The sequence below is a fragment of the Lutjanus erythropterus genome, chromosome 11, assembly GCF_056507025.1.
Source record: "Lutjanus erythropterus isolate fLutEry1 chromosome 11, fLutEry1.hap2, whole genome shotgun sequence".
NCBI classification, from domain to species: Eukaryota; Metazoa; Chordata; class Actinopteri; order Lutjaniformes; family Lutjanidae; genus Lutjanus; species Lutjanus erythropterus.
The window spans coordinates 38,649,519-38,676,153 of NC_139327.1; the positions used below are offsets into that span (position 1 = coordinate 38,649,519).

At 39.2% G+C, this 26,635-nt stretch overlaps 1 protein-coding gene across 1 annotated transcript; it reads right to left on the minus strand.

The window, feature by feature from the left end:
* Nucleotides 1-629: 629 nt before the first annotated feature.
* On the minus strand, nucleotides 630-25,515 carry LOC146319464 (hexokinase-2-like). Its single transcript, XM_084730062.1, has 12 exons — nucleotides 25,425-25,515; nucleotides 24,787-24,851; nucleotides 21,614-21,730; nucleotides 13,728-13,890; nucleotides 13,357-13,505; nucleotides 12,993-13,112; nucleotides 11,361-11,456; nucleotides 8,802-8,901; nucleotides 5,134-5,317; nucleotides 4,616-4,771; nucleotides 3,540-3,773; nucleotides 630-1,088 (listed from the first exon to the last, which is right to left on the minus strand). Exons 3-12 carry the CDS (start codon nucleotides 21,728-21,730, stop codon nucleotides 878-880), a joined length of 1,530 nt encoding a protein of 509 aa, XP_084586188.1. The 5' UTR covers nucleotides 24,787-24,851; nucleotides 25,425-25,515; the 3' UTR covers nucleotides 630-877.
* Between the last annotated feature and the right edge of the window lie 1,120 nt (nucleotides 25,516-26,635).

The window sequence follows — 26,635 nt, forward strand, 5'->3', positions numbered from 1 at the left end:
AGTTAACTCGCACACGTTAAGTTTAAATAAGTCAACATTGACTTTTGGTGTCCTGGGTGAAAGTCTCCATCCTTTCCTCCTCCTTAACTACTACGGCCACTAGAGGTCGCCACCCAATAATAAGCATTAATATGGGCTGTAATAAGCTGCTCGCACAGACGACTAACATCACTGTAATAAATGTATTATCTCAATAATCATCTCTTATGGATAAAATCAGTTTTCTTTAAACACAGGCGCATATTCATCAAAGAGTGTAAACCCAACATCCACGTCCCAGATCCACTTTTTACTTTATTCTGTTTTCTGCTTTTTAATGCCCTCCTCTGTCGCTACGTTTAACTCTGAATGTACGATATTCTGCTCTCTGTAAGCGTGTAAACACTTTTGATTCCATCTCTTCAGTGAACATCTTTTTAAATCTGCACCTTCTGAAACACAACTTGAGTAAACAGGCAACAACATTTCAACTGAAGACCGAGTGACAGACTGTTGAGAAATTTGACAGATGCATCATATTTTTAAAAATTGAACATGAAGTAATTATTGAAAAATCTGGATTTATCAGAAACACTGAAGTTTGTTCACCCTCAGTGATAATGAAACTGATGTGATAATGAGAATTTAAGTCATTTTAAGACAAATTTAATTGATTTTATCTAATAATTTGACAATTTTTCACTGTTTTACAAAAGCATTGATATTTTCAATCAAATCATCTCATCCACCCGTCACTCAGCTGCAGAGTTAATAAATAATAAATTATCAGGAGTGAAACTTGACATAAAAATGAAAATATTTCAGGCTTTAAAAAACAGAAAAGCTTGCAGCCTGCTCTGACTCAAACTGTTGTGTATCATCTGCATCCTCTGTGCTCTTATTTATCTTCCTCTTCCTCCTCGTCCGCCTCCTCTTCATCGTCGTCCTCACCCTCACTGTCCTCTAACAGTCGGGACTGGAGAGCCAGCCGCTGCGCCACGGCCGTTACCATGGCAGCGCCCTTCCCACTGCCGTCCTCCGAGACGATGAAGGTGATGTCACACTTGGGGGCGAGGAAGCGCACCGTCTCCTGAAGCTCCTCGCTAAAACTACAGAGGGGAGGAGGAGGAGGGGGACAGAGAGAGAGAGAGACAGGGGAGAAAATTATAATTTTATATATAAACATACAGTAATCCATCATATCATTAATGTGAAATTATCCTGTGCAGTATAATGTATATTTATATTTACACTTTGATATGATCACGTGCAATAACATCTATTCATACTGTGTGTGTGCTGGTAAAACACAACACAGCCTATTAATCAGCACAAGGCGCTACGATTAAAAAAGTACACACACACTCCAAGTCTGATCTTGTCTGATTGCGCCTCTATTCTAGGTAGTACGGTAACGCCTTTTGGCCCATCAGATTCACTCTGTCGCAGGCTGACCTGTGATGATTGCACCTGTACCGCAGTAAAGACGGTCGGCTGACTGAATTCACCTGCTGCAGGTGGCTCACACTCGCAGCCTCGGCTCACACCGGAGGACAAATCACAGCAGCGAGCAGCAGATATAATGAAGTTCAAGCTGGATGTGAAACTTGTATTAATTCTAATGTTGATCGACAAAAATTGTGTTCTTTTGCTTTAATATTGATTAAAATAAAACACAAACAAAGGTCAGGTTAAGAACACGTATATATGCATAATTCTTGTTGCGTTTAGTTTGTTTTAGTGTTTTGTTTGCTTGAAATGCATATATGCATATGCATATATGCATGCATATTCCACTTGTTGTTCTCTAACTGGAATAACTGTGTAGCTGTGCATCTTTACTTCCTTACTTTGGTTTTTTTCACTGCTAAATCAACATCAGTGTTTTGATTTGATGGATAGAAGCTATCTTCCATTTTAACGTGCACTTCAGTAAATCATTCTTGCATTAAATTCAGTTGTTTCCGTCCTTATAAAAACCACTGTGTCAGTTTGTTGCAGCATTGCTGTACCGGTGGTGATTTCACCATTTACACTAAATTTATGAAAGAAGGCAGAGAAATCACCAGACTTCCTTGGAAAATTGTGTAATTTTATAAGTTTTTAAGGTAGAAGAAACTTTATAAACTTTGTGAAATGCTGTCTATGACAAATTCTTGATTATTTGTGCCTTCCTGTAAATTCGGCAACTGTTCTACTTGAAGTTATTTCTTTCTTTGTGGATAAAACATTGTGTCATGCTGGGACAAACAGACTGTTGGGATGGCGGTTAAAAACAATGACACATTTGGTCTTTGCAAATGGAAATGATGCAGCTACGTGTTAATTTGCATGCAGAGTGGCGAGGTGAGACCCTATCACTGTCTAATGCCAGGTGTGAACTGATGTACTTAGACTGGCTCACCAAGGCGCATAATAATACCAGGTGTAAACAGTGCCTGAGACAATGAAAAGCAGTTTAGCATCTAACCAGTAAAGTGCAGAGTAATGTGTAAATATATAAATAAACAATAATGAATGCATTATTACACAGTATGAACATGTGCCCAGTCACAGCAGAAGTTAAAGATCTGCGGCAGAAATGTGCTGAAAAGACAAAACCAGTGAAGGGAAGAGACTTTTAAACAGAGCGATGGTTTGATTCATGGGAATGTTCTCATCACGCTGCTCCTCTCACAAAGGCAGGAAGTTTATCAAAGTGTCAACAGCCAGCGCCACCTCCTGCCTGTTCACACCGACACATAAATACAATTTCACATCACCTCAAAACTGTGAGGACAAAAAAAAAAGAGGAAAAAACACACTCAGGACTTCCTCCTGCTTCATGTGCATGGTGGCAGTTTCCTCTCATCGACGAGAAACACACAACATAAAAATGACTGAACTTGTTTTAATCTTTACTGATGAATCCTGCTTCACTGACACTCAGAACTTCTCTTAGGTACAACAGAGTTTGTGAACTAGACTTGATGTTATTTTTCAGTAAATAACAACACTTTCCTGACCAACCTGAGACATGACCTCTGCCCTCTGGTGGATTATCACTGCACTGCAGGCAGCAGCCAACCTGTGAGTGCAAAATCCAACATGGCTGCCTTCACGCAATAACTTTTGAGGAAAGTCTTTGCTAATTTTGAAAAAGTTAAGGTAAGAATAACAGTTATGTTGTTCCTAATATTTATATAATATTTACTGTACTGATCAATTTATAACCTGGGTAAGTCATACTAGTTATTTTGTCAGTCTGAGTTGAGCGAGTCATGAGGATGAGGACTGTGCCTCATGTTTGGAATAACACAGAGCTGCAACTAACTTATTTTCTTTGTCAATTATTTTTTCAATTAATTGATTAGTTGTTTGGTCCATAAAATGTCAGCAAATGATAAAAAAAATGTGTTGATCAATGTTTCACAAAGCCCAAGATGACGTCCTCAAATGTCTTATTTTGTCTGCCACTCAAAGATACTCAGTTTACTTTCAGAGAGAAGTAAAGAAACCAGAAAATATTCACTTTTCTTGCATTTTGTAAAAAGGTCTGGTAAACAGATTCAGTTTCTTACTTGGGGTGTTTTTTGTAGACCGTCCCGTCCACCCCCACAGTGGTCTTCAGATGGTCCAGTCCACGGTTGACACGGATGCGGTTGGCGAGGGTCGCCAGGGCAGCGGCGCAGAGACAGGCGGAGCGCGAGGAGACGGCGTCGCAGACCAGACGCACCACACGGGAGTCGACGGGCTCCAACTTCAGACCCATCTTAGTGAGAATCTTCTCAGTGTTCTCCAGACCGTTTTCCTCCCTGAAGAAAAAGACAAAGACAGAAGATAAAGACGATAAAACGGTCAAACTAAACAAAATGATCTGCTGGAGTAACTAGTAAAAACTAAACTAAACTTTTCCTTCACCATGTAGATGATAAACCTTTGAATATATCGTGAATCATTGAAATCAGTTGAGAAATAAAAACTGTAGCTCCCTGTTTCTTTGCATTTGTTCACAGGTCAGTCTTTCTGAGTACAACACTGACAGACGATGTGGCATCTCTGTATAAATGTCTATGCTTTTAACCTCGTCTACTCGTGTCCTTTTCTTCTACTGTAGTACAATGTCAAGTGACTGAAGCATCACCTACTGTTTATCTTATAATAATCACATCGCAGTAGTGGGTGGAAACCTGCTTACATTCACATTTTTTGTCAATTTTCTGAAAATCTGGTTAAAATTTTACGCTACATTTGCATGTAAACTTGGCTACGAAGCAGGGCTGCATGATTCAGTGAAAAAAAGCCACAGTGCGATTATTTTGACTGAAATTGCGATTGTGATACGCAATAAAATTAGTGGAAATGATCAGTTTTGCATGATAATTTTCATGTTCACTGAAAAAAAAATTGTGATGATGTGATAATTACTGAGGTCTGAACCAAACAATGTTTTCTTGTCTATAATAGCCTTATCTATATCTATTTGATTATGATATCTCAGGAATTTGTGCTTCAAATGTAATTAGAACAGATGTAACAGCTGACTTCCTCTAAAGAAATTAGTTAAATGGATGCGTCTACCACTGCAGACTGCGCTATCGATGCCTCCTGACAAAAGGTGGATGATTCATTTCAGAAGCCCGTATCAGACACTCACTCCTCGATCTCAGAGATGAACTTCGTCTCAAATTTGTTGGGAGTCAGCAGCGCCTCCGAGGCCTGTCCCTGAAACAGCAGCTTGTCCTCCGTCATCTTCACCAGCACCAGCCGAACGATTTCTCCCAAATACATGCCGCTGATCATCTTCTCAAAGCTACGTGAGGAGCAAACAGGGCAGAAAGATGAATGAAAAAACAAGCAGAAGATTTTAAAGCTGTTTTTTTCTATATTATCTATCATCGTAATCGTTTTCTGAGCTGTTCTTGTCACAAGAGAACCCAGATTGGACACTGAAACATCTGAACAGCTGTTGGATGGATTGTCGTGACATTTTGTAAAGACATTTGTGATCCCCAGAGGATGAATCCTAACGGCTTCGACGATCCCCTGACTTTTCCTCTAGTGGCACCAACTGGTCAAAGTTTAAGAAATATCTGAATATTTGAATGACTTGAATTTTCTGTGTTTCAGCTGAAAAATAAAAAAAAACATTTTCCAAATGATCGTCACACGTACATGTGGATGCCGGGGTTGATTGACGTCTTGTCCACCACCACGTCAAACTCCGTCAGGATGTCGTTCAGGGAGCCGTCTTCTCCGAAGCCGCCCCACTCTGTGTTGATGCACATCCGTCCGTCCTCGCCCTCCACACGCTTCACGTTCTTCATCTCCTCCATGTAGCAGGCGTTGGTTCCCGTACCTACAGTGGAAAAAACGAAGAAGAAGTAGGCTTTATTAAAAAAAAATTATTAAATGTTTTCACTCTTCCACTCAATGTCTTTATTTTACACACACATGCACAAACAGACCCACAGACATGCACTAATGTAGAAATGTCAGAGGGGTCTGCAGTCTTTACAATCAAAACAGCCATTTTTGGCCAACAAATCTGTCTGGAGCTGAAACTATGAAATTCTCTCTTTTCCCTTAAGATTTTTTTTTTTTTTAATTTGTCATTCACTACTACGACCACTAATTGTCTCAAAGTAAACTTTCAGGGGAGCTCATGTCCTTTTTCCCACATAATTCAAACTATGTACAAGAAGAAGAGTTCTAGATGAATTTTAAAGCAAAGAACTTTAAATATGTAGTCTGTCAGAACCTCTCGGTTCCTTTTCAATTTCCGAGGGACGTTATCAACACGAGCTGGCCAAAATGCCCATGGATGTGAGTGGATAGACCTGCAACCAATCAGAGCAGCAGTGCATGACGTAGTGGTGCTTGGTTAGTCTCCAAAGGGCCTTTTCTACCGTTGCTTTTGGCCGTGCTGAGCCAGACCGAACTGTACTGAATTGCATTTCCATTATCTCTTTCAGTGCACCGAGCTGCGCCAAGCCGTGCCTGAGATGGACCTACTCTGGAGCGGGGCCAAAGCGAGGCTGACCCTCCTCCAAGCGGGCTGCAGTGATGTTTCTCCCCCTTGGACAAGCAAGTCTATTTATGTTCAACTCTCAGTAGCTTCTAACAGAATATTTATGTTTCAAAATGTAGTTTCTCTCCTGTGTCGCTGTTTGTACTTTCAGGTATCTGCATTATTTTACTGTTTTATATTCGCCATCAATTCTATTCACATTTCCTGTTTGTGCTGCTTCATAATAAAAGTATTTAAGTAACGAAACAACTGGGGACTTTTATTGTGAAGAATTTAAAGAAACTGTGTTTATCCTAGAGACGTATATGAATGGTTTATACACCGTTTTACAGCAGTTCGACTCGAGCCTCCACACGTTCAAGCAGGAAGCCCTGGTTTAATAGAAATGCGAATCCCTGCTGTGTTGGGCTGAAGTGCTGAGTCAAACCGAGTCAAGCCAGTCCATCTCTGTCTGTGGAAAAGGGCCACAAGCAGGGCTGCAAATGGCAGCAGCCGGTTTGCAAATTTCCTCGTATTACAACTAAACCTTACATTAAAATATTTTTCTGAAAACCTCTGAGGACGTATCTGCCAGGAAAAATGACAAACAGGAGCTCCCGGATTCATTTAGGACCCAGTCTACAAAAAAATCCAATCATATCAAACCATCAACATTATATTTTGGGTAGCTGTGTTACCCACAAACCAACAGGAACGGGGACCATTCTGCTGCTCGTACTTTTACTCAGGAAAAAATACACAACTATCAACCCTTCCTGCTCGTTCTCCACCACCTCTGTATCAGTGTGTGTCACCAACACACACACACACACACACACACACACACAGACGAGCAGTGTAATCATCTCCAGAGGGAGACCATTTGATTCATATTCCAGCGAGCGCTCAAACCAAACTAATTACTGCAGAGAAAGGAGACATTTCTCTGCTACAGCGCGACCCTCATTATATCTAATGTGATCAGGCTGTCGAGCCGCCTCTCCTGTTCACCAGGTAAAACACATTATCTCTGTGAGGTAAGACTTAATATGTTCTGTGAGGCTCAGTAACACCTGAGAGGACGCCGTTTTCCATGATTAGTTGTTAAGAGCGAAGGAAAGCCTCTTGGGTAACATGGATTTCCCACAATGCCAATTACCGTATCTGCAAGGTTGGAATTATATTTTGAAGAAACGTGTATCTGCTGTACGTTAAAGTTTTGAATATCAAACACTGAACCCGCAGGCTTGAAAGGCGGTTTTCGTCTGTCACAGAGAACAGCAGATGAAAGTCATGTCGGCCATTAATTTTTCATGGAGGAAATAAAAACTTCTCACGTCTCTTTACAGTTTAATCCAGTTCTTCTCTGTACATGTATGATCAGTATAACTAGAGACTGGAGATGCACAAATAATTTCAATAAATTGCTATAATCTAAATCGCAGAACCAGAACTGAATCTCAAGTTTTTGAAAGAGGAAACGTGAGAAAACAGCATTAAAATGAAGTACTGTACTTTTGTTCGTCGTTCTCCAGATGAAAGAAAGTATTGTTTGTTTGGTACAGACCTCAACAAATATCACAGCATCATGATTTTAATAGGTAATTTCTAAATAATAAATAAAATTGTGATCATTTCCATCAATTGTATTGCATATCACAATCACAATTTCAGTCAAAATAATCACAATATGACTTTTTCACCATATCACGCAGCCCGACTACAGACCAAATTACTGTGACATCGCACCAACAGTCTCTTGCAGAGATATGTACAAACTGCAAATGTGCATATTTCTTTTGTCACTTTCAGCTGTGACAGTAATCTTTTAAGATAAAGAGCCCTTTCTTACACCAGGTGCAAAGCCTTTGTGCTGGTGGTGAAGGTGGATTTGTGGGATTTGCTGGATTCGTTCCCATCAGCTCCTCCTTCAGGAGCTTCAGCCAGTGGAGCTGCATAATGATGATGATAATAATGAAATGCAAAATATAACATCATTTGAAGGTGCTTTAATGCCAAGCAGAACCAGTTACACATCTGCATGACATTATCGGTTCATCCATTTAATTAATTTTTGCAGGCGTTAATGCAAAATAAACTTTTCCCACATGAAGCTGCTTTAGAGACGTCCTGCTGTCTCCATGTATCACGCGCTCTCATGCTTTCACTTCTCAAACCAGGAGATCTGTCTCCTCTCTTGAAATTCTTTTCTCTGTTACCTCTTGGTAAATCCACCGTCAAGCTGCCACAGCTCGTCCTCCTGGTGCATCTGCTTCTTAAATTGGTCTGATTGGTTTAATGCAGTGTTTCCCAACCCTGGTCCTACATGCTTTAGATGTTCCCTGCTCCAACACACCTGATTCAAATGATCAGGTTGTTATCAGGCTTCTGCAGAGGCTTGATGACGAGCTGATCATCTGAATCATCTGAGTGTTGGAGCTGTTTTTTTTTTACTTTGAAATAATGTAATTTAAAAAATCAACATGTTGCTGCCATTAAATTATAACAAACATTGTGATTGGTTCTGTTCCAACTCAATAAAATCTCTCATTCAGAATTTCTTTCATTTTTCTGAAAAAAAAAAAAGAAGAAATTCTGGAGGAGACAAATCAGCTCCAGTACAACATCTACAGCATGCTAACATGCTCACAATGATCATAATCGTATTTTTGATGTTAAATTTTGTGGTTATTGCTGTGGAAACACACGGGCCTCCAAAACCAACAAAATATCAAAGTTCCTTGTAATAACTTTAAGTGAAAGACCTGAGTACTCATGTCAGGTTTGTGTGAGGACATCCTGAAGTTGTCGAATTGTGAAAATATAAGTTTACCGATGATCATGGCGATCTCACAGCTCTGGTCCTTGTAGCCGCAGCTCATCATCGTGCCCACCGTGTCGTTCACCATGGCAACTGAGGCTATATCATAGTCCTGCAGCAGAGAGACAAGGCGACAGACAGGTGTGTTTATGTCCTTCCTATTTATAATCTGTATACCAAATAACCTGCCTACACACACAGTGTCACATTGCTTTTAATGAGAGTCTGAGCTGCAGTTCTGACAGAGAGCAAAGGAACATGAGACGGAAACACGAACAGACCAGAACGTCCAGAAATGTCTCGTCAAAAAAATCTGAATAAAAAGATTAAAGAACCACATGTCAACACTTTGATATATTTACTGTCAGCGTCAGTGCAACGTCTTTCTGCTGGAAAAAGTGGACAAATAAAATCTGATTTATTATATTTAAAGTATCAAAAGTAAAACTCCTTGGATTATTATCACAGTTTAAGCAGCATGAACTGTTTTTAACTATTTAAATACACTGTTTGTTTGTATGCATGTTCATCTGTCCTCAAAGCCTGAGAGGACGTGCTCGTGTTTTTAGAGAACATGAACTGAACGTGTCTGAATGTTAGCGCTGTTAGCTCCCGCACAGAACACAGCAAGCCGGTTGTGTTCATCCAACACATTTGAATATCTGTCTTATTCAACAAAACGACAGCAGGTCATCACGCATTAATTAACATCAGGGTCCGACGTTAATGTCGAAATCTACAAATAAAAATCTAAATCTAAAAATAACAACAAAGACTGAAATTTATTGTCATGTTCAATCTAGGGTTGCAACGTCTATAAAATGTAAGAAAAGTGAAAAAAAAATGTCTATCCGGGTTTCTCAAAGTCCAAGGTGAAGTCTTTAAATTCAAGTGAAGTCTTCAAATCTCATTTTGTCAGTTCAAAACTCAGAGATATTCAGTTTAATATGATTTAAAAAATGAAGAGAAGTGGAAAATCTACATATTTGAGAGGCTATTTTCTGCCACTTTGCATGAAAAATTACTTACTAATGCTTCCCTGGTTGTGCAAGTGAGTTGCCAAATTTATTTGCCCAGTATTGCATTTTACATTCAAGCAGGAAATCTTTATGTCCTGCATATTACTGGCAATTTTCAAGTCGCATCTCATATCTGCTGAAGTGAATATAATGGTATGAATAAGCACTACATTACAGCCTCTATGATGAAATTACACTTTTACACTGAAGAGTGGTTACCTTGCAGACCACATTATAGGAGAAAATGGAGGAACTGAACATGAACTGGTTATTTTTAGGACTGTGAACATTTTTAAAGTGTGAACTTGCATAACACTGAGTTTGGCAACATGCACCTATAATGCACAGTCTTAATCAGAATAAGGAACTTTGAATTTCTCTTATGTAAGCCTGATTACTTAATCCTGTGGTCTTGTGTCAAAATCTAGTTCTAATGAATTTAATATTTTTAACATTTCTGCTCAGATTCCAATGCAGAAAGACATAGGAGACATTTTGAGACATTTAAGGACATGACTGACTTGCATTAGTGCCTGGAAAGGGCACAAGGTGCATCCTGAGAGACAAATGCACAACATTTTTTATCTGTTCTTTGTGTTTTCAACCAAACTCATGAAGAACATCACTTGGGCTGCAAACAACAATTTCTGTCATGATTAACAAATCCAGTTTTTGGGGGGCTTTCATGCCTTTATCTGATAGGACAGGACAGAGGGACACAGTTGGGACGGTGGCATGCATTCAAACCCACCTGTGGCTCCTGCAGAGGACTCAGCCTCAGCACCTGGACTCACAACTGAGCCACGAGTCCACCGTTCTCAACCTTTTCTAGTCAGGACCCCCAAGAAAAACCCAGTTGGCGTCCGTGACCCCTTCAGTATCTGCCTGAGATTGTTCAGGAATCCACCAAACTCACAGCATGTGATGTAAAAACTATCCTACGGTCTAAAATAAGGCCCTCATTATGTTTGCTGGACTGAGTAGTTTCTTACATTTGCTGTTATGTTGCGTTATATTGCTGCTCGTGTCTGTTGAGACCATGGTGGTTTATGTTGGTTATACTCATTTTTGTGCCGGTGCAGAGTTTTAACTATCGCTGAGGTCGCTGCTACTTTTCTTTAGGCCTGTATTTTGCATATTTCTGTGCTTGTCCCTGATGTTGAATGTCTTTATGAGGCTGGCGTCACTCAGAGCTGCTCACTCTCCCTCCCCTGCTGCTCGCCACAACATCTTATCTTAGTCTCCACGACCATCTGGCAACCCCCAGAAATGATCTCACAGCCCCCAGAAATGATCTCACAGCCCTCAGGTTGAGGACCAATCAATGGACTAATCTACCGATTCCTTTCTTAATTAATCAATGGAGCATTTTGTCTATAAAACGTCAGAATATAGTGAAATTCTCAGGCCGCCCTCACCAGAAAAACAACCATTGAAGTCATCTCTGCAAACAGCTTATTCCAGCCTATATTCATGCTTATTGTTAGGCGCTGACTTGTTTAACATCCTTTTAAAAATCACCATAAATTGAGCGTCACTGTGTCAGACTGACCCCTCTCCTGTGAATGGCCTCTTTCAGTAACTTCACCACGTCTTTTCCCTCCACTCCGGAGCATTTGAAGCCTTTGGTCCAGCGGATCAGGATGCTCTGTGTCGAGAGAACATTGAATAAGTGAGATAAAAATGTTAAAAAAAAAAAAAAAAAAAAAAGCTAATCAAACACTGTCATCATGATCACACACAAAAACATTTTAGATTATAATGTCATAAAGAGCATCATTAAAAAAGGCTGAATAAATCAAAATGAGTCTGATAAAGTTTTCTTGTTGAGGATGTAGTTTGTTAGTTTGTCTTATTTGAATAAACTTTATTAGTGTCTCCATCAGACGTAACCCTGGAGGGGATCATGTGATTGGTTGTGTGTGACCAGTGGACCTGAAGCTTGTCCACAGCTAATCTCAGAAAATAAAACAACTAAACTAACTAAAAAAACTTTTTTATGGCTTCAAGACAAAGACAGCTGTGGCCAGAGGCATGAATATCTCAACAATAACTTAAGGAAATTTCTTCAGACTTGACAAACACGACCGCCTGGACTGAACTGATCAGATTTTGGAGGTCAAAAGTCACATGACCTCACATCCATCCCGCTCTTGTGAAGCGTGGTTTACCGAGAATGTCTTGAGGGAATGTCCAATTTTTTGGTACAAGCGTCCACTGGAACTCAAGGATTTTACGAACACACAAGACACATTTCTGAGCATAACTCAAGAATCCACACGCTGATTATGACAACATTTCACACAAATGTCTAATATGCTCCAGACTCACATGGCGTTGTGGCTTTGAGAATTTTTTTTTAACTGTTTTTGTGTTTTATTCATTATCAGAGTATGTTTTATTTTATTTATTTATTTTTTGCACAAACATGGGGAGGACTCAAAGTAGGCCTGGACAGCCGCTCTGTTTCACAGTAAACCTACACACGCTACTGGATTTTTTTCTCAACAAATGTTCAGTTATGTTTTATTTTGGTAAAAAATAATTTCGATCTATAATTTCATAAATGCTGCAAAACATGTTAGAGTCCAAAATAATCATAAGTAGCTCACTGCAGAATGGACACGTGGTTAAATATATTAATTAATTCTCATTTAGATCTATTAGTTTTTAAAAAATACATCACATTAAATTATAATACACACAATAATAACAGAAGAAGCAGAGCGAGACGACAATAACAGGCTGCAGTCTGGATCATGTTTATGAGTTTAGCGAGTTTATTGCGTTTGGTATGAAAGAAATGAAAGAACTTCTACCTGACGACAGTTTTATGAATTCTCTCTCACAGGATCAGAAACAGTTTGTTGGGTTTTTTGTTTCACCTGTGATTTATATACACGTTCTACTTGCATCTGCTCTTTGTCAATAATTTTACTGGCCATGATTGTGATTCTGGACAATCTGTTTTTGTTCTTAGCACCCAGATGCTCGCAACACGGACAGATGTTGAAAGTTAAAAACCCTTTCAACAAGACTTCTGTAGACAGTCTCCAGAACTAACTTATTGATCAAAATGTTGGTGATTACAAAGGTCACATCTGAATATTCTTTTCTCTTTGAGTTGGAATTGACAAATGGACAAAACCAGGTTTGTGTGTGTTTGTGTGTGTTTGTGTGAGACCTTGTCGATTTCTTTCTGTTCACAGGGGAAAGAGAAGGTGAAGCCCAGAGGAAGAGTTTGTCCGTTCAGATCCTGAGCAACGAGGAACTTAGCGAGACAATCCGCAATGTGGTCGAACAGCTGGACAGACGGAGAGAGACAGACAGGTTTTTAACTGGGACAACATCTCAAAAGGTTTAAACAGACATTACGGATGTCCTGATGGTGCCATTTGTTTAACATCTGTCTCTGGGAGAAGAAAAAAGCTGCTTTCATTAATCTATTTATTAATTTATTTTTAATGCTGTATTGCATCTTTTCTGTTCTGTTTGCATTCCTGTTTTCTTAACCGTCTTTATTTTATTTAACGTTGCGTCTGTGTCACCTGTTCTCCAGGTCCCAGCATCATCTCCGGTGGGATGGCACAGATCTCACTGTCCATCTTCCGCACTGTCTGGTCCTCCTCCATCAAGCGGACATGAAGCACCCGGAAGTTTGTCCCACCGAGATCCAACGCCAGGAAGTCGCCTTTCTCTGCCGGGAGAAACAAACAGGTAAACTGCAACGTCTGGTTAGACTTTCAAAATAAAGGTTTAGGAAAATAAGTATTTTAGCAGGCTTGGGGAGTTAGCTACATTCTCTTACAGTTAAACAAAAAAGATATAAGATACTACAGATACATTTAGGAAAAATGTGCATCATTAGCAGGATTATAATTTAAAATACCTACTAAAATAAATAGATAAATATTCTCACCCGTCCCGTCTGGTGTGGCCCTGACGAAGGTGGGCAGCATCTTGACGGCCGCCTTGTGATGACTGTGTTTCCCCAAACCTCGAAGCATGTCCTTCTTCAGCCGAGCAGAAACCTCCTGCAGCTTCTCCAGAGACAGACGGAAAGGCCTCAGGTAGTCCTGCACCTGCAGACACACACGCACAAAAGATATGTGTGAAAGAGGAAGAGGAAGGTGATGAACGTCACAGCTTACTGGGTTGACGTCTTCTCTTTATTGTCTAGATAGATATAGACTCAGACCCAATTTTGATCATTCTGGAGATATTCTAAAGATATAAAGAAACTTTAACAGGCACAGAAACGTTGTATTCTGGATAAAGAAAGATGTTCCAGCTTTAAAATTATGGGTCACAGAACTGATGGACAAACTTAGCAGCCTTTACTCTTGCATCTTGCAGATGGAACCAAATTTAAACACAGTCGGGGGTTGGGACGGGGATTTTGGTAGCTGGGCAGAGCCAGTATTTATTATTTATGTATTTATTTTAGATGGAGTGTGTTTCTGTTTGTGTGTATGGAAATGAAGCACGGCGACACCATATTCTGTAACCTTTACAATCAGGCTTCACAATAAAAAATGTTTGAAACAATATAAATAACAAGCTGTGCATTCTACGCAGCGCGCACCGATAAATAATAAGGTAATAATGAGCACTTTGAAAAACAAATTTATAAAATACTTTACATGGTTGAACTGGGATTAAAACATTCTGACATTTAAAAGTAATACAAAAAATAAAACATGCACGAGACAGAGCAGATTTCACATCATTTATCCACAAGATGGCAGCATTTTCTCAACATCTGCAGCATCTGCCAACAAACAGCAGACAGCCACTGCTGCACAGGCTGATTTAAAACACTGTGTACGTTCCAATACCCATAATATGCCATTTAGAATTTCTTTTCCAATGTTGTGTCAAATGCAGTATGTCAAAAGTACCAGGGTGTTCTGCTTCCACTTGCATTGTGCAGTTTGCAGGCCTGCATGCCTTCCTGGCTCTTCTGACCCACAATGCTCTGTGTGCCAGAAGATACATCACATCTGAGCTTCTGTGACAGATGACAGAAGCCACAGTGACAGAACTGTTGGAGTGAACAAAATAAACACAAAGACAACTGACTAAAGGTTATAACTATGAAAACACAGCAGCAACGAGAGAGAAAAGCATATGGAAATCTACTGTCATGAATTAAATATTGTGATGGATGTTTGAGCCAGAGGGTCAGAGTTCAAAGCACAATATTATGATGAAGTATTATGTCCCATTTGTATGCAAACTGCATGCAGCAGCACAAACCCTGCAGGGGCAGCTGCAGTACGAGCAAAAAGAAAAAGTATTTGGAATGCAGGGAGTGTTTGAGGTGGAATCAGAAACCTGCAGCTTCTTCTTCTATTGTTGGAGGAAATATGATTCAATGAGGAAACAAACTTCAACATACTGAAGGTTCACGCACTGAAATAATATATTATCAATAATAATTAATCATTAATTATAATTAATAATTATTTTAATTATGAAGCTATGTGGAGCTTCAGGTCTGTGAAAATAAACCTGAACAAATAGTTCAGGGTCAGATTGTCGTCCCACCTGTTCTGATGCAGCTCCTGGTATTTTAGGAATCTGTGTCTGTGTTCAGAACAAAGTCGCCGTGAGGAGTTTCCTCCGAACATCTTCAAGAGTCTCTCCCGAGATAAAGAAAGGGGGCGGGGCCGAACCCTGCGGCAGTACATGACATCACGCTTCATGAATGAACTTAATGTCTGCAGTGATTGGTCGACAGGTTTGAGTCAGTGATTGTGAAAGAAAATGTGAATCAGTGGTGGGAGGTTTTGAGGACTTGAAAAATAAAAATAAAAATAAAAATAAAAATAAAAATAAAAATAAAAATAAAAATAAAAATAAAAAGGACACCAGCTGTATGTGAAAGTCATGATCATGTTTATCACTGAAAAGGCAAACTAGAGGACATTTATTATGTTTTATTTACCATAAAAGCGTTTAAAGGGGACTTCAGTTTTTTTTTTTTAACATGGGAGCAATCTGCACTGTGGTATTACAACTTTTACTGAATTAAAAGATCTGAGTACTTCTGTTAAGAGATAGACAGACATAATGAATATTTATTGTTCTATAATGATAACCTTTATTTATCAGTTATAATAATGTCTGAATTGACAGATTATGTCAAAATTAATTTGAATTCTTGGTCAAAATGTTTAATAAAAGCTTAAGTTTTTTTGTGAAGTCTTATATGCAGAAAAAATACATGAATATTTGAGGAGTTTGTGGTGATATGTCAGTCAGATTTGTTTAGTCAGAGCTATGAAATATTAAATCATCCATCTTTGCTCTCAGGTGTGCAAAAAAAAAACTGCAGGTTATAGGAACTTATTAAAATACAAAATGAGAATCTTCAGACTGAAGCAGACAAATATCTGATGAAAATATGACTTATCAGACGGATAAAAAAGCTGTGACGAACTGGTTACAACCAGACGCTCCAACATTAGAAGACTGGTTAAAAATTATTTACATTATCTATCTGTCTATTACATTATCTTATTTATTTATGTGCGCTGCCCGTATGTAGTGTTGTGATGTTTGGACGACTTGCGTGTCAGAAGATTCATTCGCTCACTTCAGTTTATCTCTTTTCAGATTTTATGTGTCTTATGTTTTGATTGCATGGTTGTTTATGGAGTGTTTTCTCCCCACAGGCCAGTGCTAAAGAAGAATTTGCATTTTAAGTGAATAAAATGGTGTTTTACAGTAACGCAACAAGACAAATCCTCCCACTGTACATTAACAGTCATTCAACCACTTAATTCTTCTCTAACATCGTCTGCTCGACTTCATGTCAGTCTGGAAATTAGACTAAATATTAACTGCCAGCCACTGATTTAATAACATGTTTGATCTAAATAAAAAAAAACACATGCATGTGTCTGGTTACGCTCCTGTTTCTGTTAAATTAAACGTTTCAGAGTGATTTTCTGCAGGAAGAGGCCTGGCAGCTACAGCGTGTTATGTTCCTCCTGAGATGGCAGCAACAATTCACATTTCTCTTCCTGCTTTCCGCTTCCTTCAGAGCTGGAAAAAAAACAAAAAAAACACTGCAAAGTTTTTTTTAAAAGCTGCAAACGGCCGCGGCGACGCACCAAACTGCATCCATACTCCTACAGTAACAGGGTCAGTAGTTCTCTACAGTGTGACAGATGGGTGTGATCACACCTACAGAAACACTGTCTGTGGTCAAAACTGCAGCACAGAAGTTTTATTTTTTAATTTTTTTAAGTTTTTCTAACAACCACACACTCATTACTAACCAGAAATATGAGCTGACTCACACAGGCGGATTATTAACATAAGTTCAAATAAGCTTTTCATCAATCCTTTGTTACAGCTGCTGTTGTTGTGTTGAACATCTGGGTCATAAAGACTCACCAGGCTGCAGTGATGTGCAGCTTCCTGTTCTGTTTCTATGGACAGCTCCTGTTGTATTGTCTACACTGGCACTCCCAACAAACTGAGCTTCCTTTATGGAAAATAAAGTCAAAGTTGAGAGAAACGCTTTAGCAAAGATGTGGCTTTAACTTCGTGTAAAGCCACAGAGAGAGGGATTCTGGGTAAACACCTCACACAGAGTCTTTCAGAAGACATTAGAGAACTTTATTTACTTCAGAACAGCTAAATGAATTCAACAGCTAACTAATGCCAAAACTGCTCTCATTAAAATCAGAAAACTTTGTGTTTCTGTTCCTGTTTCAGACGTTTTTTTCACTCAACTGTCTTTATTTGTTGTTCACCTTTAGTGTTTGTTTGTTTGTTTGTTTTTAAATCATGCAATCGCCTTAGTGTGTGCGTGCGTGACCAATATGGCCGCATCGAATCTGCAGCTAATCACGAATAAATAAAATCTGGACCTATCAGCCTAATTTTTGTGTTCACATTCATCATGTAAGTTGACTGGTTGGTGGAGACAGTAATTCTATTTTTTGACTGCTCTGTTTTATACGACCACTGACAGCTGACTGTTCACTCTTCTTAACCGCCCACTAAGACTCATGATAACATTGTCACCTCTTTGCAGATCCCTGCTGGGAGCATCTGGCAATTGTGGTGACATTGCAGCAGGTGCTTCACCATCTGATCTGCACTCTATTGAAATGTGTCCTCATGAGGTCAAATGAACCAAACTAAACCCTCCTAAATCCAGTATAAGCTGTTTCAGACACACACGCAGCAAACACACCCTTACAACTTGTGTTGGTGGGTGATTTTGTGAAATGTGCCTGGGCACGATGTGTTTGTGTGTTTGTCTGTGAGCGCTGGGGGCGTTCAGGGACACCCGAGGTTTCTTCATCCAGGTTTCAACATGGAGGCACAGACTGGATTGCTGACAGAACCAGTTTTTGGTGGTATGATGGCGGGCTGTTTGTTTTATCTCACCGTTTATCGCATGTATTCTTTACAGTCCGAAGAGTCTGAAATACCTCAGACAAGTTTCAACAGTCCTGCTGCTGCTGTGATTCATATGAGAGTAAAATCACAGAGGAACTGTGTGTAATAAATGTTTGCAGTAAATCCGGCTGAAATGCATAATTGCATCTGATGATCAGATCAGTTATTGGCTCGTCACAGATAGAAGATTTCAGCAAATCTTAGTTACTGTCGCTGCACATGTCAAGCTTTGTTTTTGCACACAGCACATATATAGTATATTTTGCTATTTTAGCAGAAAGAAAATAGTTTCTGGAAAAAAACCAACTCATAAAATGTCTCCATGCTGCTCGTCTGCTGTAATCCAAGTCTCCTAAAGCCCCGACATGCCAAGGTGACTAAAAAAAAAGTTATTTCCACCATGTTTTTATCCTGAATCTTCACTGTAGATCTTTAGCTTGGAGCCACGTTCACATGCACACTGTCTGAACTGTGTGTGTGTGCGGTCTGACGGTGTGCAAACAGCATGCTGGGGCTTTAGGAGACTTGGATTAGAGCAGACGAGCAGTATGGAGGGGTTTTTTTGTGGCATTTTTTTCGGTTTGAAAACTGGTCACAAGTCGCTTCCATTGTTTGGGAGATTCTGCATCACTGTTTTCCTGTGAAACTCCTTTCACAGGGTGAACTATCCCTTTAGGACTTGAGACTTGCAAACGTGTCACTTACTCCGACCTCTGGTGGTGGCATTGCAGTAGGTGCTTCACCATCTGATTCTGTTGCCTGGTGAGAATCTGCACTCTCCTAATTTTTATTTCATTTTCCTTTATTCATTATTTTTCTTTTTGCATCTATCATTTTCTGTATTATTCACCTACTGCATCTGAATACATGCCTTAATGTCTGTGATAATTTCCTGATTCTAGCACCAGGATCAGGATGAGGTGTGTGTCATGAAGTGTGGGTACAAACACAGACAACTCCTTTTTTTTCTTCTTCTCTCTCATGAGTTACAGTAATTTTCCAGAGGCGTGTTTGTTCAGGTCTCGTCTCACTCCTGCTCTCTGCAGAGTCAAACTCTTTCTTCACCTCCTTCTCTCGTAGCCTCATGTGATTTCCTCCCTTTCTTTCTCTCTCCTGTCTCCACATGCTCGGTCCTGACTTTACCTCGGTGGAGGCGTGGCTGACTTCATTCCTCCATTATGACTCTCATGATCTGGACTATTAAAATACTTTATATTGACTTTCACAAGCTTTCAATATACTGTAAATCACGCTCATATGCAAATATAGAGTTGCAATAAACCAGTCGCTGTCATTGAAAAGTAGCATTATTACAGTGCAGAAAAAAAGTTATGCATTGAAGATTTTATCTCAGTAAAAATACAAAAGTATAGCATAAAAATATACTTAAAATATGCTACCAAAAGAAACACGGTTTTGCAGATGATTAATGTGTGTATCATTTAATTATTTGACCTGGTAAATGTGGGGCTACCGACTTCCTTCCTCACTGACACATTCAGTGTTTTCCTGGGAGTTTTACAGACTAGTGGCAAGTAAAAAAAACGCACCGTTAGCTTGAATAAATCGTGGATTTCTCTGGGTTTGAACATTGTTAGAAACATCCAGTGATAACATGAACGTACTGCATTAATACAGCGTTTTACTAGTCTGTAAATCACTCAACTACATGTAACATTGAGCCATTTATAAACACACACATTCACTCTGACAGCACAACAATCTGGGGCAGTTTAGGTTTGCAGGTTTTGCTCAGGGACTCTGACATGCAGACTGAAGGAGCGGTGGATCGACGACCTGCTCTCCTGAGCCACACCCGACTTTAACAATACAATGCAAGCACACAACTCAACTGAAAATGTAACACAGATCTCTTATTTTTAGACATTTTAATGTTCAGTGACCTGATGTTATTTTGAACAATAAAGTTAAAGGGATAAAATTACAGGACTAAGAAATAAAAAAAGAAGAAAATGCCTCTTCTTATATGTGTGTATATATATATATATATATATCTGCTATTAATGTGACGTTTTTTTTAAAGTACCAAGTAACATGTTTGAAATTTCTTAAAAATCACCAACAAATTACCCAAAATTTCATGATAAAGTATGTAAACATTTGCAAGTTCTGTTTCACGTAGTTGATGGTAATAACCAAGTAAATTTTTTTTTCTTTAATTAACTATGATACTTGCTAATTATCACATATTTCCCATGGAATTTTGGGTAAATTTGCAGGTAGTTCCAAAGAAAATTCAAGTATGTGAAATGGTCATTTTCACCTACTTGTATTAAAACAACACTTGCTAATTATTTCTTACCACGAGATTTGAGGCTAATTTGCAGGTAAATTCAAAGACATTTCAAACATGTTGTTTGGTAATTACCACCTATTTGCCAAGAAATCAGGGGACCTGTAAATTAAAGCAGGTACCAAAAAAAAAAAGTTTTCACTTTGGTACATATCTGACAACATGTACATCGATACCGATACAGGTCAATAGAGCTGCGACAGGCTAATATTGGCCAATCAATATATTGATCTGACTCAAATCACAATAACAACAATAAAATATTTGGCAAATGGAAAAATGCAACAGTGCAACGGTGCAACAGAGCGCGTAAGAGGAGGAACTTTTCTGTGATCAGGAATGTGTGTCATCATGAGTGTCTTATTAATCCACCCCTTTAAAATAAACACAATAATAATATCAGTGACTCAGTACAATCATCATCACAGCTGACTCAGAAAAATCTGCAGGAGACTTTCTAGGAATAAAGAGGAGCGCTGGGTGTGACCCATGCATCAGAGGTTTTTCAAAATGGGAAGTCTTCTGTTGTTAGGAAACTAAGTCATAATTTAGGTCATTTCTTTTTATCTGTCGCTGAATGGTCCCGTCATATGAATCAGACTGATATAAACTCTCTGATTTCCTAATCTGGAACCCTCCCTGCAAACTGGTTTATGTCACAGAGACGGAAAGTTATGGATGTCTCTAAAATGAATAAAGTGAAGGAAGCTCATAAATGTTGCAACATATCAAAGTTGCTGAGTTGTTGCACTGTTTTTAGGCAATAATCTCCATGGTATTAGTAAAAGTAGCTGGAGGTCAGGGTAAAATTAAAATTGATTAGTAGACAATGGCTAAATTAAAATTTTTGGGTGAACTATTCCTTTAAAGCACAGAGCCACTGACCAAGCTGCTGTATTTGACGAGTTGGGAATGAGAACATGTTGTCTGCAACATCACAAGGATAATTTTGGTGGCCATCATAAAGTTGCAGCTGATGTTTATAAAACTTTTATCTTAAATGTTCAGCATTTTGAAAAAACGGAAAAAAAACATCTCTAATTATTTCCTCCACAGGTGACACGTACCTTACTGAGCATGTCCGGAGGGACGCCGTCCAGGTGTTCAACCGAGTTGTATCTGCTCCTTCTGGGCCTCTTGGAAAACTGTGTGCGGTCCTCGCCATTTGCTGCTGTGCTGCTCATCTGGATAGGGAAGGTTAAAGGGTCAGTTCACCCAAACTACAAAACATATTTAAATCAAATTTAAATAATCACATTTGCTAATTTGCGCCGAACACAAAGCACATCTGAGGCTGATGGGAATGTGATTAGTTTTGCAGGTTTTTGGTCATAATTGAAAGTATTGGCCCAATATCACAAATCAATTTTACCTCAAGGGGCTTTACAATCTGTGGAGCGTACAGATTGAAAAACCTCCCCAAAATGCTGCTAGCATGGCTTAAAAAAAACTCAACAGCGATGCCTTTTACTCGGGCTAATACCATAAAATTGTAGCAAAAGTATAACTCTTGACGCTGTTCATTGAAATGTCACAAACCGCTCCTGTTGTAACAAAAAAAGGCTAAATTTACAGTAGGCTATACTGCTTAGCTTGTAGCTTGTGCAGTGAGCTTTAAATCATTATATTAGAGTTTTCTGTGTATATACTTTATCCATGTCTGTGCTTCACTGCCAGCAAAAGTTGTCATTTTAACAAATATAGGCTATTTGGTTAGCATGAACAGCTAGCCAACAAGCACATGCTATCAAAACCTTGTGGGAGGTGAAATTAGTTAGCTGCAAAATGTTAGCCAGCTAACATGAGAGAAAGAAACTGGCTTTCTGCTTAACTGACGGCAAATCCGGTCATTTTAACAAATATATTTGGTTAGCATAAAACACCTGACAGTCACTGCCATGCTATTAAAACCCCATAGGAGTTGTATGTTAGCTGCTAAATGTTAGCCAACTGACTTCAGAGAAACAAGGAGCTGGGATTAAATTAAAGATAAGCATAATATGATAGTAATAATATATTCTTTTTAAATAACTACATGATAACTAATTCATAACATAAGCTAGTGTAAGCTAGCTGACTAATTTTGAACTTCCTGAACAAGCTCAGCTGGGCTCAAGATAAAACTTTGAAGATCTTTCCCAATTTTTTGATGCACCTGCAGTGAACAGAAACCTCTAAAGTCTTCAAACTTTTTATTAACAGAAACATAATTAATAAATAGCATCTGGGTCTTTCAGGACCATGTAGCCTAACAGAGAGACACACAGGCCACAAATATAAAAATAATAAAATATACTTTCTTCTTTAAAATGTCCCTCTGAATATCCAACACACACTACAAGAAGTAATAATACTTTAAATGCAAACCTATGAAACACTATAATGACGAGGTGTTCACAGTAGTACAGATGTTAAGTTCCTGAAGAAGTACAGACTCTGTTTATAGATACTTTCACTCAGTAATTGTGGTCTAAAATGATAATCAAATATTGGTTGTGCTTCACCAGCTGTGTTTAGACTCACCTTGAATCAATGTTTGTTTTGGAGCTTGAAGCCAATAAAGATTTGTTTAGTTTTCAGGTGTTGACAATTAGGCCTGAACCTGCAGGTCTGGACTCTTTTCTTTTTCATTTACCTTTGATAGCATAACTAACATTTAATTATCTTTTTATCTATTAGCCACACATGCCTCCATGTTGCTCGTCTGCTGTAATCCAAGTCTCCCGAAGCCCCAACATGCCAAGTTGACCAAAAAAAAAGTTATTTCCACCATGTTTTTATCCTGAATCTTCACTGTAGATCTTTAGCTTGGAGCCACGTTCACATGCACACTGTCTGAACTGTGTGTGTGCGGTCTGACGGTGTGCAAACTTCATGTTGGGGCTTTAGGAGACTTGGATTACACCAGATGAGCAGTATGGAGGTGTTTTATGTTTTTTTTCCAGTTCTTTTTCTACATTTGAAAACTGGTCACCATTCACTTCCATTGATTGGGAGACTCTGTGGTTTTCCTGTGAAACTCCAGCGGTGTTTTGCCGACTAACAAAATAAACCCAACACTCAGTCTGCATGAGGGTGAGGAGATAATGACCGAACTTTCATTTTGGGGGGAACTATCCCTTTGACATTCCTGTTAATTGCTGGTATACTTAAATATATCTTTGGGTCGTGCAGCGTCAGTGTTGCCTGAGAGCCAATTTTGGAGCAAAAAAGTCCCCATATCACCTGCTACTGTGAGCGCATTGATGGTAATAACACCAGATGACTCAGATAAGGATTTTAACTCTGGATTTTGGCAGTTTGACAGTAAGACAACACAAGGAATGATTCAAACTGAAACTGAAAGTCACGGGGCAAAAATAGGATTCTGGGGATGAACACTGAACCCCAGAAACCACCAGATGTTTGAGAGCGCACGCTTTGAATGCACCGTTCAGATTTCACCCAGAATCCTTTTTTTTTTTTTGCCCCCGATGGTGTGGTTTTCCAGTATTGATCGACTGATTTAAAGTCCACCGACAGGAAGGTCCAGTGACAGACAAAAGAGGAACAAGCTCTTATTTCACTTCCACCTGTGGGTTCATCCTCTCATCAAGCACATCACGATGAGGCGTGAAGAAGAGGCAACTGAAACTCTCTATCTTGGGAACCGCTCCGTCAGAGAACCTCGACCTTTCTTTAATTCCTTAATACTGAGGTCAGGAGTCACATTTTACGAGCACATGATCACTGAGGACTGCTGCTTCGGCCACTGACCAGCTGACTGTGACCCAATCAACACAGAGGAACTCGTATAACCTGATAACTGGTGTTTTGTTGACAATATTGATCATATAAATGTTTTTGAACCAGAACTTTCAGCTCTGAGGGCATCATTTTAGTCAGTTTTATCAGTTTAGTCTAGTCTACTCAGTTTAGCAGGATATTTGACTTGTGATGGAGCGTTTTTACGGTGCGTGGTGTTGCTGATCTGCACCACAAAGGTTGTGACATTTGTGACCTCAGGGGAAGCTCCAGCTTGATGTCAACACTCCAGATTAAGTTTTTGTTGTGTTTTTGGGTGGAGTTGCCCTTTAAGATCATATTACAGGCCCTGTGGCTCTTTAACGTCACCTGTTACAAGTTAAATCGAACCAATGAGATGATGAGTCTCAGAGAAAAGGGCTAAAAACTGCACTCGTCACACAGAGAATGTCACCGACCCTGTTAACGTGAATGAAAAAAAACCTGTAACACTCACTTTTCTCACACTTGGATGCAGTTTTGTGCAGGTTGTATTTGAGTCACGCCCCGTCAGAGTCACACCTGAGTAGAGACAGAAATAGTACAACATGTTTTACTTTTGAGTCATTTCAGCTGCTCTTATTTCTCTGTTTCCAGATCTAACAGACAGTCTGCTGACATGTCACAGCTTTAAAATACCGCAAACTAACAAGTTTATCACATGTAAAGTTTATCTAAAATCTGATCTGTAACTTGAGACTGAGTTTAACTTCACTAGTGCATGAACAGACGCAGCAGCACAAGTCTGACCCACTTTAGGGTTCCTGAAGGTGTCAGAAAACACACCAGACCAGTTGGTTCATAAACTGACAAAAGAGCTAACATTTACTGTTAAAGACACAGGTGGAAATAAAGCTCAAGGTTTTAAATGTGGGGTTCAGGGGCCCCTCTGAGGTCCTTTAAAAACGAAGGAGCTGCTGTGTCACACTTGAGGAGTCAGAGAGGATGTAAACTTTAAATCTGCTCAGACAGGACAAAAAACCACCCACATTCTGTTGGTTTTATGAGCTTTGGAAAAATGTTGGAATCTCTTTAAGAACCTGATCAAACAGCTGATTGATTCTCTGTAAAAGTCTGCGAAGTAAAGTGTCTCACCTTTGCGTCCCGCCGCGCCGCTCACACTGACACGAGTCAACTTCCTTAATGAAGATGAAGAGTGTGTGAGACTCACTTTGGGAGAGTTTACACCCACCTCATCTATAGGATTTATGTCGCAACACGAGGAGACGTGCAGTGTGTGTGTTTGTTATCTGAGCTGACAGATGCCGGGGAGGAGGAGGACGCGCGGGCGCGGGCGCGGCTGTCAGATGTTTTACGCGCACAAACAGCTGATTTCACGAAATAAAGTCGACAACAGAGCTTCACCGAGAGGACGCCGTGCTGAGGTCACGATGAAGTCCAGAGGAAGCTGCGGCAGAGCTCGACCAGTCTGCAGCCGCAGGTGTTTGTCGTTTGTCCGCGCGTAAAGACGCACAAGGAGCGCAGAGTCAGACTTCTGTCGTTTGGACAAACATGAATAAAGACAAATAAATAAATTCTGCTTAAATTAGGCGTCATTACTGTTGTTTGAAAATTAATTGACATCTGCGAGACACCGACTTTCTTCTAAAAGCTACAGTATGAGGTGGAGTCTAACTAATGCTGGTTTTATTTTTAAATTAGATCATGGATCAGTGGTTTAACTTCAAATTATCTTGCACCAAACGAGCTTAACATGAATAAATATTACATTTTAACCTCTCTTTAAACTCAAGTTTAGTTTTTATTCTTAACCTAGATTAAATTGAATTCTGTTGCACCAAAACTTTGATAAGCTCCAGTCTGAAATGTGATCCAGCATTAACTTTAAACTTACACTTGAGATGGTTTAACTTTGAAAATGTCTGCCTTTATTAGAACAATTAGATGAAATAATGAAGTTCCTCTAAAGAAAGTTGAAACATAATTTCAGCCCAGTTAAGATTTTATGATGAGTCTCTTTATTTCACTTTAAAAATATATAATGTTGAGGTTTGGACTGTTGTCTGGACAAAACACTGTGAAGGTTTAACACTGTGACAGCATTTCTCGCTTGCTTTACAAACCAATAAATCAATTGCTTAATGGAGAAAATAATCAGCAGATTGATCCATAATATAATCATCAAAAAATAATATTTTTAATTCTTTTATCACACTTAAGGACGGGTTTGTAGCACTGAGGTTTAAAATGAGATTTAAAATTAAGCAGAACTCTGTTGCACAATTAAAAACTAATCAATTCATCATCTCACTGATGGAAACCGAGATTAAATAGAGGTTAACCAC

What these genes read in the sequence shown, in the direction of transcription:
- LOC146319464 (XM_084730062.1), bottom strand. Translation starts at nt 21,730, where the DNA reads ATGAGCAGCACAGCAGCAAATGGCGAGGACCGCACACAGTTTTCCAAG. An exon ending in CTCCGGACATGCTCAGTAAG is followed by an intron (nt 13,891 to 21,613) that starts GTACGTGTCACC and finishes GTGTGTCTGCAG; the next exon opens with GTGCAGGACTACCTGAGGCC. An exon ending in GTCTACAAAAAACACCCCAA is followed by an intron (nt 1,089 to 3,539) that starts GTAAGAAACTGA and finishes TCCCCTCTGTAG; the next exon opens with TTTTAGCGAGGAGCTTCAGG.